Below are 15,527 nucleotides of genomic sequence, written 5' to 3'. Positions count from 1 at the left end.
GCAGACTGATGTCTCCACATAAACACCAAGGGAAAGTGTTTATACTTTTGTACCTGCCTTCCAGAATCTAAGAGGTAGAGTAACCAACCTTAAGAATTAATCCAGTGAATTTTCTATATGCCTTTTAAAAGTTGCTTTTGCTGCAAAACAGGAAATTAAGAGAGTCTGGGGAAAATATAAAAATTTACAAGAACTACTACAGACCACAGTTCAAAAAAGACCTCAAAGCTATAAAAATGCATTTCCTGGGGGAAGATGAAAGAACACTGAATGGAGAATAAGGACAACACTTTGCAGCACTTTTAAGAGGTGTTAAGAAATATTAGTTTTATTTTAACAGGTTCACAGCTGAATATTTATTCTATAAAAACTTTACAGATTGTACAGTTTATATATAGTTCAAACTACTAGAACAACAAAAATTAGGTCCCACAGATGCAAAAATACTGTACCAACCCAAGGAAAAGCAGATTTACACACTGTACATCTTTCTGCTAGGATGAGGTGGTCAGGCTCCAAGTATAAAGTTCCAAACTGTACAAAAATAAGGTTTAAATTTTCCCCATTCTTCATACATTCAGTAAGATTGCAAGTATAGATATCTAAATCCTAGTAGATATCTGGAGTAGGAATCATCATACACTCCCAACAGGAATGCAAAACAGGTCTATTTACACAGGGCACTCTTGTATACCAGACTATTATGCACCCTGATCCAGAAAAGGCATGAAAGCAGAATTTCACCAGCACATTGCCCTTCTGGATGCAGTCCCATTCGCACAAAAGGGCACTGTGTGTCTTTGATGGGAAATGGAGGGGTTGCCTCCAACACTTGATGTAGGGTTGGGAGGCCATGGATAGTAATCCTGCATCAATATAGGCTGCCAAATAGGTAAGCAATACCTCTACGTACCCACTTCAATTAAAAGCACTATTCCTGTTCTCTGGAGCGGAACCTCATCCAATGCCTTGCAAAATGCCTAGAGCCCATTGCTGCATGGAGAATTCTCTGGATCAGGGTCATAGTGTATAATTAAGATTAAAAGCATTGACAAAAGACAACAGACAACTAAGATAAGGTAGCATGAAAAAGGAATAATTAATAGTGTGCCACACAAATTTTAACTTATTAAATAAAATATATTCTACAGGAGGCTAAAGATGAACATAATATATATATTTTTGGTGTATTTCTTTAAACAAGCAAACAGAACAAAACAATGTATATAGTTTTTTTCACCCAGCAATAGAAGCAATTATGTAGTAAAATCATTAAAAAACCCTAAATTTTTATAAAACCACTAAGACTAAACTATTATTTAATCCATAATATATATGGTATTTCAGTGATTCACTAATACTGTAAAACAAAACTTTTTTTTTTGACAAGAAACTGGCATCTTCATGCTATCTGGGTAAGAATGGGGCATGTTCCCCAAAACATGAAGGGCTGAGTGTTTGTATAGAATAAATCCTGAGCACGCTTGGATATTTGGGGAAGAGGGGCATTTTCTATATGGGGTATTTTTTTCTTAAAAAATATTTTTTTTAGAACACATTATTTGAGGTATTTTTAAACCTTTCTCAAAATGCAAGGCAATGCCTCTTCTTAACTTACTTTTTGGGCAGTGAAAGTAAGGGCCAGCCAATACCCGTTTTAACTCTGGACTCTAGTGAAAAAATAGTCATTGCTTCAGGACTTTCCTGCCACTTACAAAATAATGCAACATTTCATTTTATTCACCATTTTCTTCTGATACAGTACTAGCCAATGATAACAAAGTAGAAGACAAAAAGTTTGGTAGTGCACTCCATTATATATTTTAGTTTGTGTATATAAAGAAATATAATATATATATATATATATTTATATATGTGTGTGTGTGGAAAAAAGAAAACAAATTGTTCAATGCTTAACATACAGTACTTCTTTTAAAACCCTTGACCATAAAACCATGTTCCTCTACCTTTTAGCCCACATTTTCTGAGCCTTAGGTATGTTTTATTTTACTTTCAGCTAGGGTATCGATGAAATCCAGATGTCCAAGTAAATACAATCCAGTGTCAATGCACATCTCTTCAAAATTCATCAATCTTCTTCTGTAAGTATTTTAACATTGAGTCCATCCCTTGAGCAGAACCCCAAATTTTCTTTAAAACTTCACACTCCTTATCATTGGCTTGTTCCAAGTCCACCTTCATAATACTACGAACTAAACCTTTGGATTCTTCAAGTACCTACATTAAATTAAAAAAAAAGCACAGGCATGGTATTATTTAATATTCAACACATGTTTTATTCACAAATAGTGGTCAGAGAGTAAGCATGTGAATGGAGACTGTTGCTTAAGTATACTGCTTTACTATGGATGGCAGAGAATCACAGCTTAAACACAATTCTTCTTTCTCTTTTAAAAATAAGCCATTCAATTTTCCTAATAGGAATCAATGGCAGCCATTCCTCTCTAAGAAGGTATATAACATAGGCATTTCATATATGAATGAAAAATCAGTATACTTATTTCATATATGCATGAAAAATCAGTATACTTATATTTTGTGGGTTATATCTTATCAGTTGTATCAGTTATATATCCTAACTCTGCATCAATGCCTTCTTTAAAAGGTCACAAAATTTGAAAAAAACATTTCAAAACATTTATTTTAGCAGCATGTCTAAATCTATTTATTAAAATACGGATTTCTAAAGTTATTTTTTGCCTTCAATGTTGCATTTTTATACTTTTTGTTTCTGCTGATCTAGGAACTGAATTGCAAATTCAGAGAGGTACCAAATTAAAAACTGAACAGTGTATTCCAATCTATCCTTCACTCTGGGAAAAGATTCAAGCCAATAATTGAATCATAGACCTGAAAACTGGAATACTTTGCACACCTAAATACTTGTACATTTGAAATCTATCAGGAGCTATATTTATCTAAAAGAGTAGAATAAAAAAATCATCAAAAGTAATAGATACTCAGTTTGGAATTAATTTTTTTGGTGACAGGGGGTGCCTTTGACTCAGTGTTGAATCCTGGCAACTTAGCAAGGTTTTTTGGAAGAGGTTTGCTGTTGCCTCCTTCCTAAAACTGAGAAAAAGTAACCAGCCCAAGTTATCCAGCTGGCCTTGTGCTTAAGTTGGGAGCAGAAGTCACAGTCTTCCAGTTTTTAAGCTACTGCCTAAATTAAACTGGCTCTCTCTGCAATTAATTTTCATTACAATTTTCTTTTCAAAAGTTCCATTCCTTGAGGTAAGAATTTTTGTTTGCTAAATTAATAATATTGCATTTCTTTCTGTAAAACAGATGTCCCCAACCTTTTGGGCACTAGAATTTTTTTCCGTGGACCGGGGGATGGGCGTGGTGTTGTGTGCTGCCTGCATCCTGCGGATGGGGCTTTGCTTGTGTGGACCGGTTGTTGGCATGCCACGTCCCAGTACTGGTCCACGGACTGGGGGTTGGGGAACCCTGCAGTAAAAGACTACTGCATTTCTTTTGGCCCATTCTGAATTTATGTTTGACTTTTATGATATTAGTCATCTTATTTCTATCATCTACAAAACTGATTAGCATTCCCTTAATTTCTTTCTCCATGTTATTAATAAAAATAATTGAATAACATGCTGATAGACATAGGTGAGTTCTAAGGACCACAACTGTTGAGCCAGGAGAGGAATTCTTCCTTCTCTATTTGTGGTCCAGATTAGAGAATGAAGTCTTCTAGGTTCACCTGCTGGAACTCTGGAGAATCAGGGAAAGGCCAGCAAATACTATTTTGGCAAGCACTTTGATAAACAGAGAACACTTTTGAAAATATAGGCTGCCTGAACCGCCAAGAAAGGAAAAACAGACGAAAAAGGAAGAAGAAACACAGGGACCATCAACTTTTAAGAAAATTTCGCCTTCCCTTCAGCAATGCTTTATTTTTCCCACGCTACATATATGACGTTCTTCCATGAGTTTAATTTGCATAAAAATAGTTTTGTATGAAAATTAGTACTAGCAGTAGTAGATTAACAATACCCCCCCTCCCAACCTTATGCTGGCAGAAAAAGTCTACATTATAAACACTTTCCTTCATACAGTTGGCAACAATATGAATGCATAGTATGAAATGAATTGGGCAATTGGAACGGAAAGAATGCTCGTCAAATAAAAGTGACACTAACTGACAGGGTGACTATACTTTGAAATGATTTATGTTTATATGCACAGCTTTTCGGGCATGCTAAAGTCAGGATGTTAACAATTTTCAGGGACTTTCATTGGCAATTTCGCACATAAAACTCTATGAAGAGTAAATGTTAAGCCAATCCAATAATCTCTGAGGCTATGTTTCCTCTAGTCTGCCTTTTTCAAATAAAAAAATGGATTCCCCACTCGGAGAAACGAAGGAAGGGAAAGCATATAGAAAGCAGTCGGAAATTCAATGGCTGCTCTGGCTCAACAGAATTCGTTGGAATTTGCACAAATCGAATATTTTCCTTGTGTTTCAAGGGAAGAGAATATAAATCCAAGGATTAAAAAAAGCAAATGAAAAAGTCTGTTTCCTCCACGTGCACAAGCAAGTTTTGGGATATATTTCAAACTGATTTGCTGCATGAAATAGGGATTTCCTATTAGTACCCTTTACTCAATTTTAATTCCCGTATCTAAATTTTTCAGTTCCAACTGATTTGGGCTAATGAAATAGCAGGACAACTAGAAATATATGTAGTACACATCAAGATAATATGGAATAAATTGATTTTAGCTTTATTAAATGTGAAAGAAATGTCAACAGATCCTCACTGATTTAGCGCGGCACGAAGTGTTCCAGAACATTATCTTATTCGACAATTTTCCGAAACAACCACATGTCTGCAAAAGGCATTCTGTTGTTATTTGAAGGGATCCTGGATGAATCCTCTCATCTGAATTCTGATGCACATTTGCACCCTTTGCACATCTGAAGTGCCATTTCAACATGTTGCTCTCCCTTGTGGTTTGATTGCATGTTCATTCCCCCATATCACTGCTCTGTTACACAACTTCTTTGATTACAGATAAATGTGGAAAGGACTGTTAAGGGGAAAAGTGAGCAAGCATTTAATGTGTAAGTAGTATATATTCAATTTAGAATACAAATGACTTTTAAATTTTCAAATATTATCTCAGAAAGATTGGCTGCCTCAATCCCTCTAGCAGGCTGTGGTGGGACTGCAATTAACATAGATGCTGTGCTAAAAATGGGTATGTGCATGCATAGAAGACATGCAAATGGGTTTTAATTGCTGCAAGAAAACTTAGTGAAGAAACGTTAACATCCCCAACTGTAATTAAGGCTGGGGTGACAACAAGACAGCTGCAGTGTGGAAGCTAGTATCTTTCATCCTTCATTGAAGCTACCCAGCTGTCTCTGGTTTGGTTATACTGTATAAGCATCGTTTGCTAATAATAATGTGTACTACATCAAGACTAGATGCTAAACAGGTTGGAGTTGCAATCCACACTCCATTGCAAATCTCACCCTACACTGTGGAACTATTCCAGAAAGGCCATCCAAATAGATTAGAACAGGGCTTTTCAACCTTTTCACCCATTGTACCACTTTTAGGATATGGCAAGATCCGAGTACCACCAGCTGCCTAGCAAGGGGTCAAAAACTTGATGACAAAAAAAAAAAAAAAAAAAGGAAAAAAGTGATAAAGTACAGAGTCCTCGACTTACAACAGTTCACTTAGTGACTGTTCAAAGTTACAATGGCACTGAAAAAAGTGCCCCCCAAGCCACAGCTGAGCAAGACACCTGCCTGCCTGCCCGGTGGCGCTCTTCCTCCTGTCCGAGGTTTTCATTGTTGTGAGCATTTCTGTTGAGGATTGGCAGCGGGGGTGGGGTGGAGGTTTATTTGGTTTTTATTCCCCCCCCCCCCATCTGCTGGGTGGTTGCAGCAGGTTTTGGTCACTTCACATGACCCTGGGACTCTGTGACCATCATAAATATGAATCAGTTGCCAAACATCTGAATGTAAATCACAAGATCCTGGAGATGCTGCAACATTCCAGCTGATCGGCGCTTCTTCTGGGCTCAGAAGCGCTAGGATCAGTGCTGAGCTCCAGCTGGAGCCTGGCGCTGATCCTGGCACTTCCACTGAGCCCTGATAGCCCTGCAGCCCCAGTCATCTCTCGCTCAGGCTTGTGCGGTGCTGCCACCGGTTCAGCTCATTCCCCTTCCCCGCTACCACTTTTCTAGGATGGTCGCTTACCACCTGCCAGGTGCCAATGTACCACAGGTGGTACCCGTACCACTGGTTGAAAAGCCCTGGATTAGAAGAATACAGTTGAAGGTACACTTGGACTGCAAAATGTACACTGGTCCCACTCAGGACCACTACTAGAATGCAGGTGTATGATCATATCATATCTAATGCAGCAGCAACAAATTATTTTGTAATGGTGGTTGGAGTTCAGCGTATTATAAACCTTACATTCTGCATTAGCAGATAATTCAATGCAAACATGTTTTTATTTTGTAAGTAAGTTATTATACAGTAAGAAATTGTAAATTAAACAGAGAAATGTGATGGAACTAAGCAGTGGTGGAATTCAAATAGGTAAACAACCGGTTCTCTTTGGGGTTGCTGCTTCCAGAAATCCATTCTGGGATTGGGCAACAAGGAACTAAGCTGTTCAGGTAAAAAGTCAAGAGACAGTTTTCACACCTTTTTTCCTTCCATAGTTTTGGACCAGATATTTATACCAGTACAGTCAAAACAACTGAATTTTTATAGTGCATTCTTACCATAAACACTTAAAATTTGTTTTACTAGATTTATGCATTACACAACAGCTGCACTACAGCTGATGACGCGCTACTGGATATTAGGAACCTATTTGCAGAATTCATCCACACGTCACTTCCTTCTCTCGGTGAAATATTACAATCTGCAGTTGAGTGCCTTTTTAAAAGAAGAGGCAATAAAGTGGCAGCTTTTGGGTTCAAAGTTAACTTGAATAGTTGGTGGAAACCCTTTCTGCCAACGTATGTTCTGAATAGTGAAAATCCTTCCCAGGATATTGGAGGGCCAGATCAAAATGGTTTTAGACTAAATTTACTATGTGAACGGATACTTAATCATTATAACAGTCTGAGTATTAAACTTTTATTGAAAGAAGCAAGCAACTTACAACTGAATTACATGTGACAAGTTCCTTAATTCGAACCATAACTTCCTGTGTGAACGTTCCTGGCCAAAATACTTGAGACACCAGTCCTTTTGAACATGCTTCTTGTGCTGTTAGCTTCCTTCCACTAAACAACATTTCATTTGCCTGAGAAAGATAGAAATTTTTTGTAAGTTATAACAAAGTATAAAAATTTTCTAACTATAAACACTGGCTTAGAAAAAATGCTCCTACTTGGAACAATTAACTAGATTACGTTACTTTTTGTCTGTGTGCTGAACTGAAATAAAGCAAATATTGAAAGCAACACAATAATTCAATGTCAACTTCTAGCCCTACATAAGAGTTTCAAAGTATTTATGATCCAAGACATGCATTGTAGTCTGATCATTTACATAAAAAATTGCCAATGATTATTCATCTTAACTTAAAATTGATTTTTTTTAAAAAAAATCTGTTTATTGCCAAAATATGGAATCTAGATCCTTACATCTAGATCCTTTTTTAAGGAAAAAAAAATCTAGTTAATAGTAGAAAAAAAGCAAAAAAAACTAGAACAAACCATTGCAAAACATATCATTAGTTCTAAAGTCAACAACTTTAACTGCCTTGAATTGATTGCTGAATCATGATAATAGCTCAAAGGAAGTTGACAGGGTTTGCCATAGAGAAACTTTGTTAAGGGAAACAGATTATGAAATCAAGGTATAGCAAACAACCTGCAGACCACTTTTAGGTTCTATCAGTCATTTTTGTGACCTTTGCGGTCTCTCTCTCAACTTTGAACTGCCACCCCCCAAAAAATATCTCAAAAATAATTAATAAAACTCATTATTTTTAGATGGAAAATAATAAAATAAAACAAAATAGTTATGCACGGTCTAGGGCCGTGGTGGCGAAGCTGTGGCGCGCAGAGCCCTCTCTGTGGGCACACGCGCCGTGGCCCCAGTCCTAGGCCTTCAGCTGGGCCTCTGCCGCCATGTGCAAAAAAAAGGTAAAATCAACCAATCTATTTCAACTTCTTGCGGGGAAAAAAAGATCTCGCAAAGTTGGGATTGAACTTTTTAGTCCCACCCAGTCTACCATTACCACTGCAGCCATGCCCACCCAATGGGTCACGCCCACTCAATGGGCCACGTCCACCTGGCACCCAACGATACGTAAGTGGGTTTTGGGTTGCAATTTGAGCACTCAGTCTCTAAAAGGTTCGCCATCACTGGTCTAGGGTCTACAATCCCTAAACCAGGGAACTATTTGACTCTGCGTTGCAGCGCACCTGTACAAAAAAAGGCTACCTATTTTATACACCTTTACGAATAAGGTTAATAAAGGTACATAAATCTGCATCTTTTCCTCAGAACTAAACAATTCTGTCCCTTGTCAATTTTCAAGCCATTTCTTATATTGATGAATTTAAATAGCTTGTGTAAGTGTTAGTTTATGACCAATTTCAATTCACTAATTACATTGAGGGGTGTTCCAGTGTTTTTAAAGTATAAAAATTGATACCAAGCCTATACAGAACTTCAGGTACCTATTTTCACCCCTACTGAATACAAGGTACCTATTGATTCTGCAATACCAAAAAAATGTAGAAAAAGGAGAAAAGGGGGAGGGGGAACGCTTATGAAGGGCCATACTTTTTATGTATTTTATTAATCTTGCTCTGTAGTTTTTTATTCCACTATATTTTCTAAGAGAAAAAAGTTTCACATTTCTTAGTGCAATAGAATCTGTGTAATATATTTTCTATTGGGACGTGGTGGCTCTGTGGGTTAGGACGCTGAGCTTGTCGATCACAAGGTCGGAAGTTTGGCCGGTTGAATCCCGAGTGCCGCGTAACAGAGTGAGCGCCCGACTAGCACGCATGTGCGGGGGAACCTTTACCTTTTAATATATTTTCATTATACTTTCAAATATATTGAAATTTTCAAAATTTTTCGCTATTCATGCTTATAATCAGAAATGTCCATTACTGGTTCCTCTACGGTTACACAGCTTCTGAAGTAACCATGAAAAACAACTGCCTCATTAATAGGAAGTAACACATGGTAGGCTAAGCAGATTAGACTATTAGACTATCAGTCCACAAGACTTAATTCCAGCTTCACATAGTTTATAATCATTTATACTATCTGAAACAATAGGAAACCTTTCATATAAATGACATATTTTTAGTTCAGCTTGCACAGATGCATTTGAAAAACCTATGATTTGCTTCTCATTGGATACCCAACTGCCTTCTTGATTTTTTCAACTGACCACAGAAAAAGGCTTGACTGCTTTAATGTAAGTTTTTTATTGTATTTTTATGCTCCCCATGTCCTGAAGCATCTTTTCTAAATTAAATCCAGCATCTCCTCTTCAGCCTTATAAAAATAGCTCTTAACTTATAATGTAGAAGAATCGAATATGCAAAAACGCAACACCACAAACGCACATGGCTACATTTTAAGAGCCAGAAATCTTTTCATCCTGAAAAATTACTGGTTTATTCCAAAACATTTTCCTTATACAGGATGAGTCTAGCATTTCTACAGTTTCCAGGAAAATGCAAACAAACTTTATTTTTGCAAAGTACGGCACTTACAAACACAATAGTTTGCAAAGTACAGTACTTAAAAAGAAGAGGAGTTTCCAAAGAGCTTGCAAACAGTTTGCAAGCACTGTAGAGTAACAAGGAAAAAATATTTTAAAACACTCACAGAAGCAATTCTAGCAGTCGGTCCTCAAGCCCAGGAGGCGCCAGCTGCAAAAATCACTGGCTCGTTTGGCCATGTGACCAGGGAGAAAAACAACAAAAAACACCTCTTCCGGCTTCAGGAAACTGCATTCGTAACTTGAACAGCACAGGCAAGTCACAGAGTTAAAATGGCCGCCGCTTGCAGCAGTGACTAAATCCAAGACACATGGCTACAGAGGCCTCTTTCTGTGAAAACTCGCTAAATGAATGTTCGTACCTGGGGGGATTACCTGTATTTTACAGATTACTTACAGATGCCAGACCCATTATTCTTGGGAATGTGAGAGATGAACATCCATCAGGACTTTGCCCAAATGTTGTATATGGAGTCTGAAACCAGGCCTTCTCATTAGCCCATACCACATCACATAGAGGTAATATAGATGCTCCAAGTCCAATAGCTGGGCCATTTACTGCAACAATTATGGGCTTTTTAAACTGAATAAAAGTATTTACAAAATTCCTGAAATAAAAGTAAGAACATGGTTACAAGCTCACATTTTAGCAGCAATATACTTTAGTGAAATCTATTTCAAAATTGTAACTATTCTAATACTCATTGTTTATAAAGACTTTTTACGAAAATGTGACAGGCACAACCACATCTTCTTATTAAAGTATAAAACAAGAACTAGAAACACCACTATTTTATTGGAGGTGACATGGAGGGAGGGCATCAAATTTAATTATCAATCTCTAAAGGAGAAAGTGAAAGTAGGAACACAAGTTATTTGTAGGCAGCGTTTGCCTTCAAGTAGCTTTTTTAAAAAAATATTAAAACATTTCTATTACAGGTATTTCTCGACTTGCAACAGTTCATTTGAGTGACCATTCAAAGTTACAACGTCATTGAAAAAGTGACTTATGAGTGTTTTTCACACTTAGGACTGTTGCAGCATCCTCATGGTCATGAGTTCAAAATTCAGATGCTTGGCAATTGGTTCATACTTATGACGGTTCCCTTGTTCCAGGATCATGTGATCAGCTTTTGCAATCTTCTGACAAGCAAAGTCAATGGGGAAGCCAAATTCACTTAACAATTGATTCACTTAACAACTATGGCAAGAATGGTTGTAAAATGGGGCAAATCTCACTTAGCAAATCTCACTTAGTAACATAGGGCTCAATTGTAGCCGTAAGTCAAGGGCTTATCTGTATTTTGCTAGGATGCTCAAAACAATTTGATAAACACATAAAATATAATTTTTGAAAATAAACACTACAGCTATAAAATGGACTTTACTTCAAGAACAAAATACATAGTTTGCTAAAATATGTTTTTTTAAAATACTGAGGATGTAGTTTCTGAGACTTGTAGTTTCTCATATTACACACTTAAAAAAACAAAGAAAAAACCACTTGAAATAATATATTGTTAAACATTTCATTTTTTTCTCTTCAACATTGATTTTTATTTTAGATATTAAGATTTAGTTTTGATAGAGACATTTCTTAACAATGTTTCTCATATTTGGTATTAATAATAAATAGTGGCTTGTTACAAACCATCCATCCAAATTTCCTTTTCAGTGAAACAGGGAGATTGGGAAGCAGAACATTAAACTCTCATTCTGTGAGTTGTATGGTCCGTACACATAGACTCTCTCAACATATAATTAATTTCCAAACATCTAGTCTGAATAACCTTTCTGGATAATCTGGTTTCCCATAATATGAGACTGTTATGAAAGGTAAAAATTGCATCTATTCAATAAGTTTCTTCCAATATAAAAACTGTCTTGGAAACATGTTTAACCATACTTAACCTACCGGATGTGCAACTCTTCCCAGTTTGAAAATTGACACCTTTACAATATCTCCAAAATAATAAATATTCTGATTTAAATCCATTTACTGACTGAGGGGGGAAAAATCCAAGTATAATTGGGTATAACAGTTTTGGTTTCACAAATAGCTGTTTTAGCTCATGATTTGGTTAAGCACAAACAGAATAATTTTACAAACCTAATTGCATCTGCCATCTTAGTACTTTCCCTTTTTCTATCATCTGTCAAACGTCGAATAAAATAAATGAAATCAAGGCCACAACAGAAAACACTGCCAACTGCACTAAGAAGTACGAGTTTACTGTCATCAACGGCTGCTGTATGCAGTGCACTCTGGACTTCTTTCATCACCTGGAATGAGATGCATGAAACACATGAAAAAAAAAGGATATGGAGTATTGCTTCTGAAAAGCTTTTCATTTGCCAAGTATTTCTGTAATGTGAACAGCAGGTGGCATATGTAACCAATTCAGTGACATCTAAATTTAGGACAAGGCTAAAAGTCCTCCCCCCCCCAAAAAAGACAGACAACAATGGACAAATGTTTTTAAAATGTAAGCATTACCAATATTAACTTGCGTTGTGTTAAATTTTACCAAGCTGAGCAGTATTTATTCCCAAGGGATAAGCCTGATGTTTATGAATATCTAAATTCGCTGAAAAACTGGACAGAAAATCTTAATTCTTAACAAATAAGGTCATTTACAGATACAAAAATACAGAAAAATAGTACATAGGCAAATCAGTAAATCACTTAAGCCTTAGGGTAAGTTGAAGCTTCATATTTACATCCCTGTCAAATAGCTTTTAATTTCCATTATCCCAAATGTTTAAATATACAGAACTTTAGGTTTGGAAACGAATATGATTGCTAGTATTATATCAGTGTAATACTAGTAATATAATACTGTGACACAATTCATAACTTGTTTTAATTTATATTTTCCCAATTTATGACCTGCAGTGGTGAAATGGATTGACAGTGACCTATGAAGTTTCAGGCTGACTTGTTTCTTAAGGAGGGGTGGCGCAGTGGCTCAGCGGTTAAGATGCTGGGCTTGTCTGGAAAGCCGGCAGCCCAAGTTTGAGACCTGAGCGCCAAGTGGCAGGATGAGCTCCCATCCTTGCCCCAGCTCCTGCTAACCTAGCAGTTCAAAAGCATCCAAATGTGAGAAGATAAACAGGTACGAGTATGGTGGGAAGGTAACAGTGCTCTGTGATGTCATATTGTCCACATGACCGTAGAAATGTCTTCAGATAGCGCTGGCTCAATGGCCTTGAAACGGAGATGAGCACTATCCCCTATAGTTGGCAATGACTAATGGAGAAAAATCCATAGGGACCCCTTTATCATTTGTTTCTTAAGAGCCCTCTGAAAATTTTAAAAAAATCCAAAGCATGGACTTTTTTTTTGTAAGAAACATGTTCTACCAATCAGGCATCTTTGAACTTTCCTTATCATTCTAATCTTCTTGAAAATGCCTCCGCATCCTTATCTCAAGCACTAACCTCTACACCTGCATTTACTGATTTACTAATGTTTTGCCATTGATGTGCTGCTTAACTTTTAATTTCTGCACTATTTATTTATCAATACATGGCCACTCATCTGACAAAAAGTGACACTCGGTGGCATACAACCAAGTAAAACAATAAATATATAAAAACAATTATTATTAAAAATATAGAACAGTCATTATTAAAAAATATGTAAACCACCAAGCACAGGAGAGAATAAATATGAATCCCAATAACAGAGCCACCTTAGAATACCATTGTTCCTCTGGAACCCCAGGCCTGAAGACATAACTAGGTCATGAGGGACTATTAACAGATGAAAAATTTACTTCATTTTGGGGAGGAGAATGTTCCGTAAGGAGATGCCACAGCAGAGAAGGCCCACCTTCTGGGACCCACCTCTAGCAGTTGGGACCTGAAGTCTCTAGCAGGTGAAACCTTAAGCATACCTTTTCTGGCAGATCTAATGGGTTGGGCAGATGTAATCAAGAAGAGGCGATCCCCATGCCGTGAAGGATTTTAAAGATTAAAACCAACACCTTGTATTGACCTTGAAGCAAACTGGCAATCAGTGCAACCCACAGAGCAGAGGTGTAACATGTTGCCCCAGTTGAAACTTCTGAATACTCTTCAAGAACAGCCTCATGTAGAGCACATTACAGTAATCCAATCTGGAAGTGACTAGGGCACAGATGGCTGTGAGTTTCTGAGATAGCAGGAATCCCACCCTCCCAGTTAAAAAATCAAAAGTAATGAAACAACTCTAACCTCTGGATTTAATGAATTGTTCTCTGATGATTTGGTGGATAATAAAATATGCGTGAATCCATCTTGCTTCCTGACAACAATGTCTCTGTAGCGGTAAGCACTTTCAGTTTGCCGCACACTGAATCGTAGCCTTTTATCAAAAGGCTGATCTCTCCTTTCATCAATAAATCTTCGTTTATTGGCTGCTACTCCTGTTACTGATGTCTGAATGTTGTTACCATTGGTTGCCAAGGCTTCTATAAAGGTAGATGTGCCTGTGAAAAGGGTTACAGTATTTTTAGTCCTCAGCTTTATTCAGGAAGCACATCAAATTCTTATTATATGGAAAACATGGTAATACCAAAATACTATAGCAAAGCATAACAGAAGCAAATACTAAATGTCTTAATGAAAGCTATTAAAAAGCATTTCTGAAATGCAACTGCTTACGGTTCTACAGAATATATGTGAGAGAAGGAAGGGATTATACCTACATGGATAATAGGGCTAGGGTTGATATTAAAAGATAGATAACCACTGATTTCTTAGAAGAATCTTTATTTCATTGCTGATATAGAAAAATGTATACATACAAAATATTAAAAAAGTACACGAGCACATATATGTGTTGACTCTTAGTGATCATGTAAATCTTCTCCAAGGTGATCTGTCCCCAACTTGACCCTTCAGATCTCCCAACACTGCACCCATTTCTACTGTAATCACGTCCATATAATTTGCTATTAGTTGTCCTCTTCTTTTTCTTCCTACCTTTCCCAGCATTATAGACAACTCAAAGATTTTATATAATGTGTCCAAAATATGATAATTTGAGTCTGGTCATTTCTGTCTTAAGTGGCCACTCTGGATTGATTTGTTTTATGGTCCATAGTATTCTCAAGAGTCTTTTCCAATACCAGAGTTTAAATAATAATCTTTCTCCACTTCTTCAAAGTTCAGGTTTCACATTTACAGGTTCTTGATGTTTCTTTCTCTAATTTTAAGATTTATGTCTTTTATAAATATAAATTCTCTTCTTTCCTAAATTCCATATCCAAAAAGGATTGAAAGTGATGTTATTAATCTGCAGACCTATACACATATAAATATGCCACTGGAAATTTCGCTTTCTCATTTATACACTTTTCATATTTCATAGCTGACTTATTTTTTTAGTGTTGTTGCTATTTCATAATCTATTTTAAAAATTCATGTTAAAAGACACTTTACAGATTCAACAAAACAAAAGATTCAAAGTATGGCTCATGGTTCCATTATGACCCAGGCTTCCGGGGAAAGATGGCCAATTGAAGAGAGCTCCACAGACAAATGGAGCTGTTGATCTGCAGCTTCATACAGGGAGTGCAGAATTATTAGGCAAATGAGTATTTTGACCACATCATCCTCTTTATGCATGTTGTCTTACTCCAAGCTGTATAGGCTCGAAAGCCTACTACCAATTAAGCATATTAGGTGATGTGCATCTCTGTAATGAGAAGGGGTGTGGTCTAATGACATCAACACCCTGTATCAGGTGTGCATAATTATTAGGCAACTTCCTTTCCT

The 15,527-nt window shown here is 36.8% G+C and overlaps 1 protein-coding gene across 1 annotated transcript in view; it reads right to left on the bottom strand.

Annotated features, from left to right (window-relative positions):
• Positions 1-315: 315 nt before the first annotated feature.
• Positions 316-15,527, bottom strand: part of CDYL (chromodomain Y like) — a 116,625-nt gene continuing 101,413 nt past the window's right edge. Inside the window, exons 3-7 of the mRNA XM_083361178.1 lie at positions 13,983-14,236; positions 11,875-12,047; positions 10,162-10,372; positions 7,170-7,313; positions 316-2,238 (exon numbers count right to left, since the gene is read on the bottom strand). Coding sequence (XP_083217304.1) covers positions 2,080-2,238; positions 7,170-7,313; positions 10,162-10,372; positions 11,875-12,047; positions 13,983-14,236 — 941 coding nt within the window. The 3' untranslated portion in view covers positions 316-2,079. The remainder of the gene's footprint in view (positions 2,239-7,169; positions 7,314-10,161; positions 10,373-11,874; positions 12,048-13,982; positions 14,237-15,527) is intronic.

The sequence above is a fragment of the Vipera ursinii genome (genome assembly GCF_947247035.1).
Source record: "Vipera ursinii genome assembly, chromosome: 3".
Lineage (NCBI taxonomy): Eukaryota > Metazoa > Chordata > Lepidosauria > Squamata > Viperidae > Vipera > Vipera ursinii.
The sequence above is the reverse complement of the archived record's forward strand: the minus strand, read 5'-3'. Positions and strand labels throughout refer to the sequence as shown.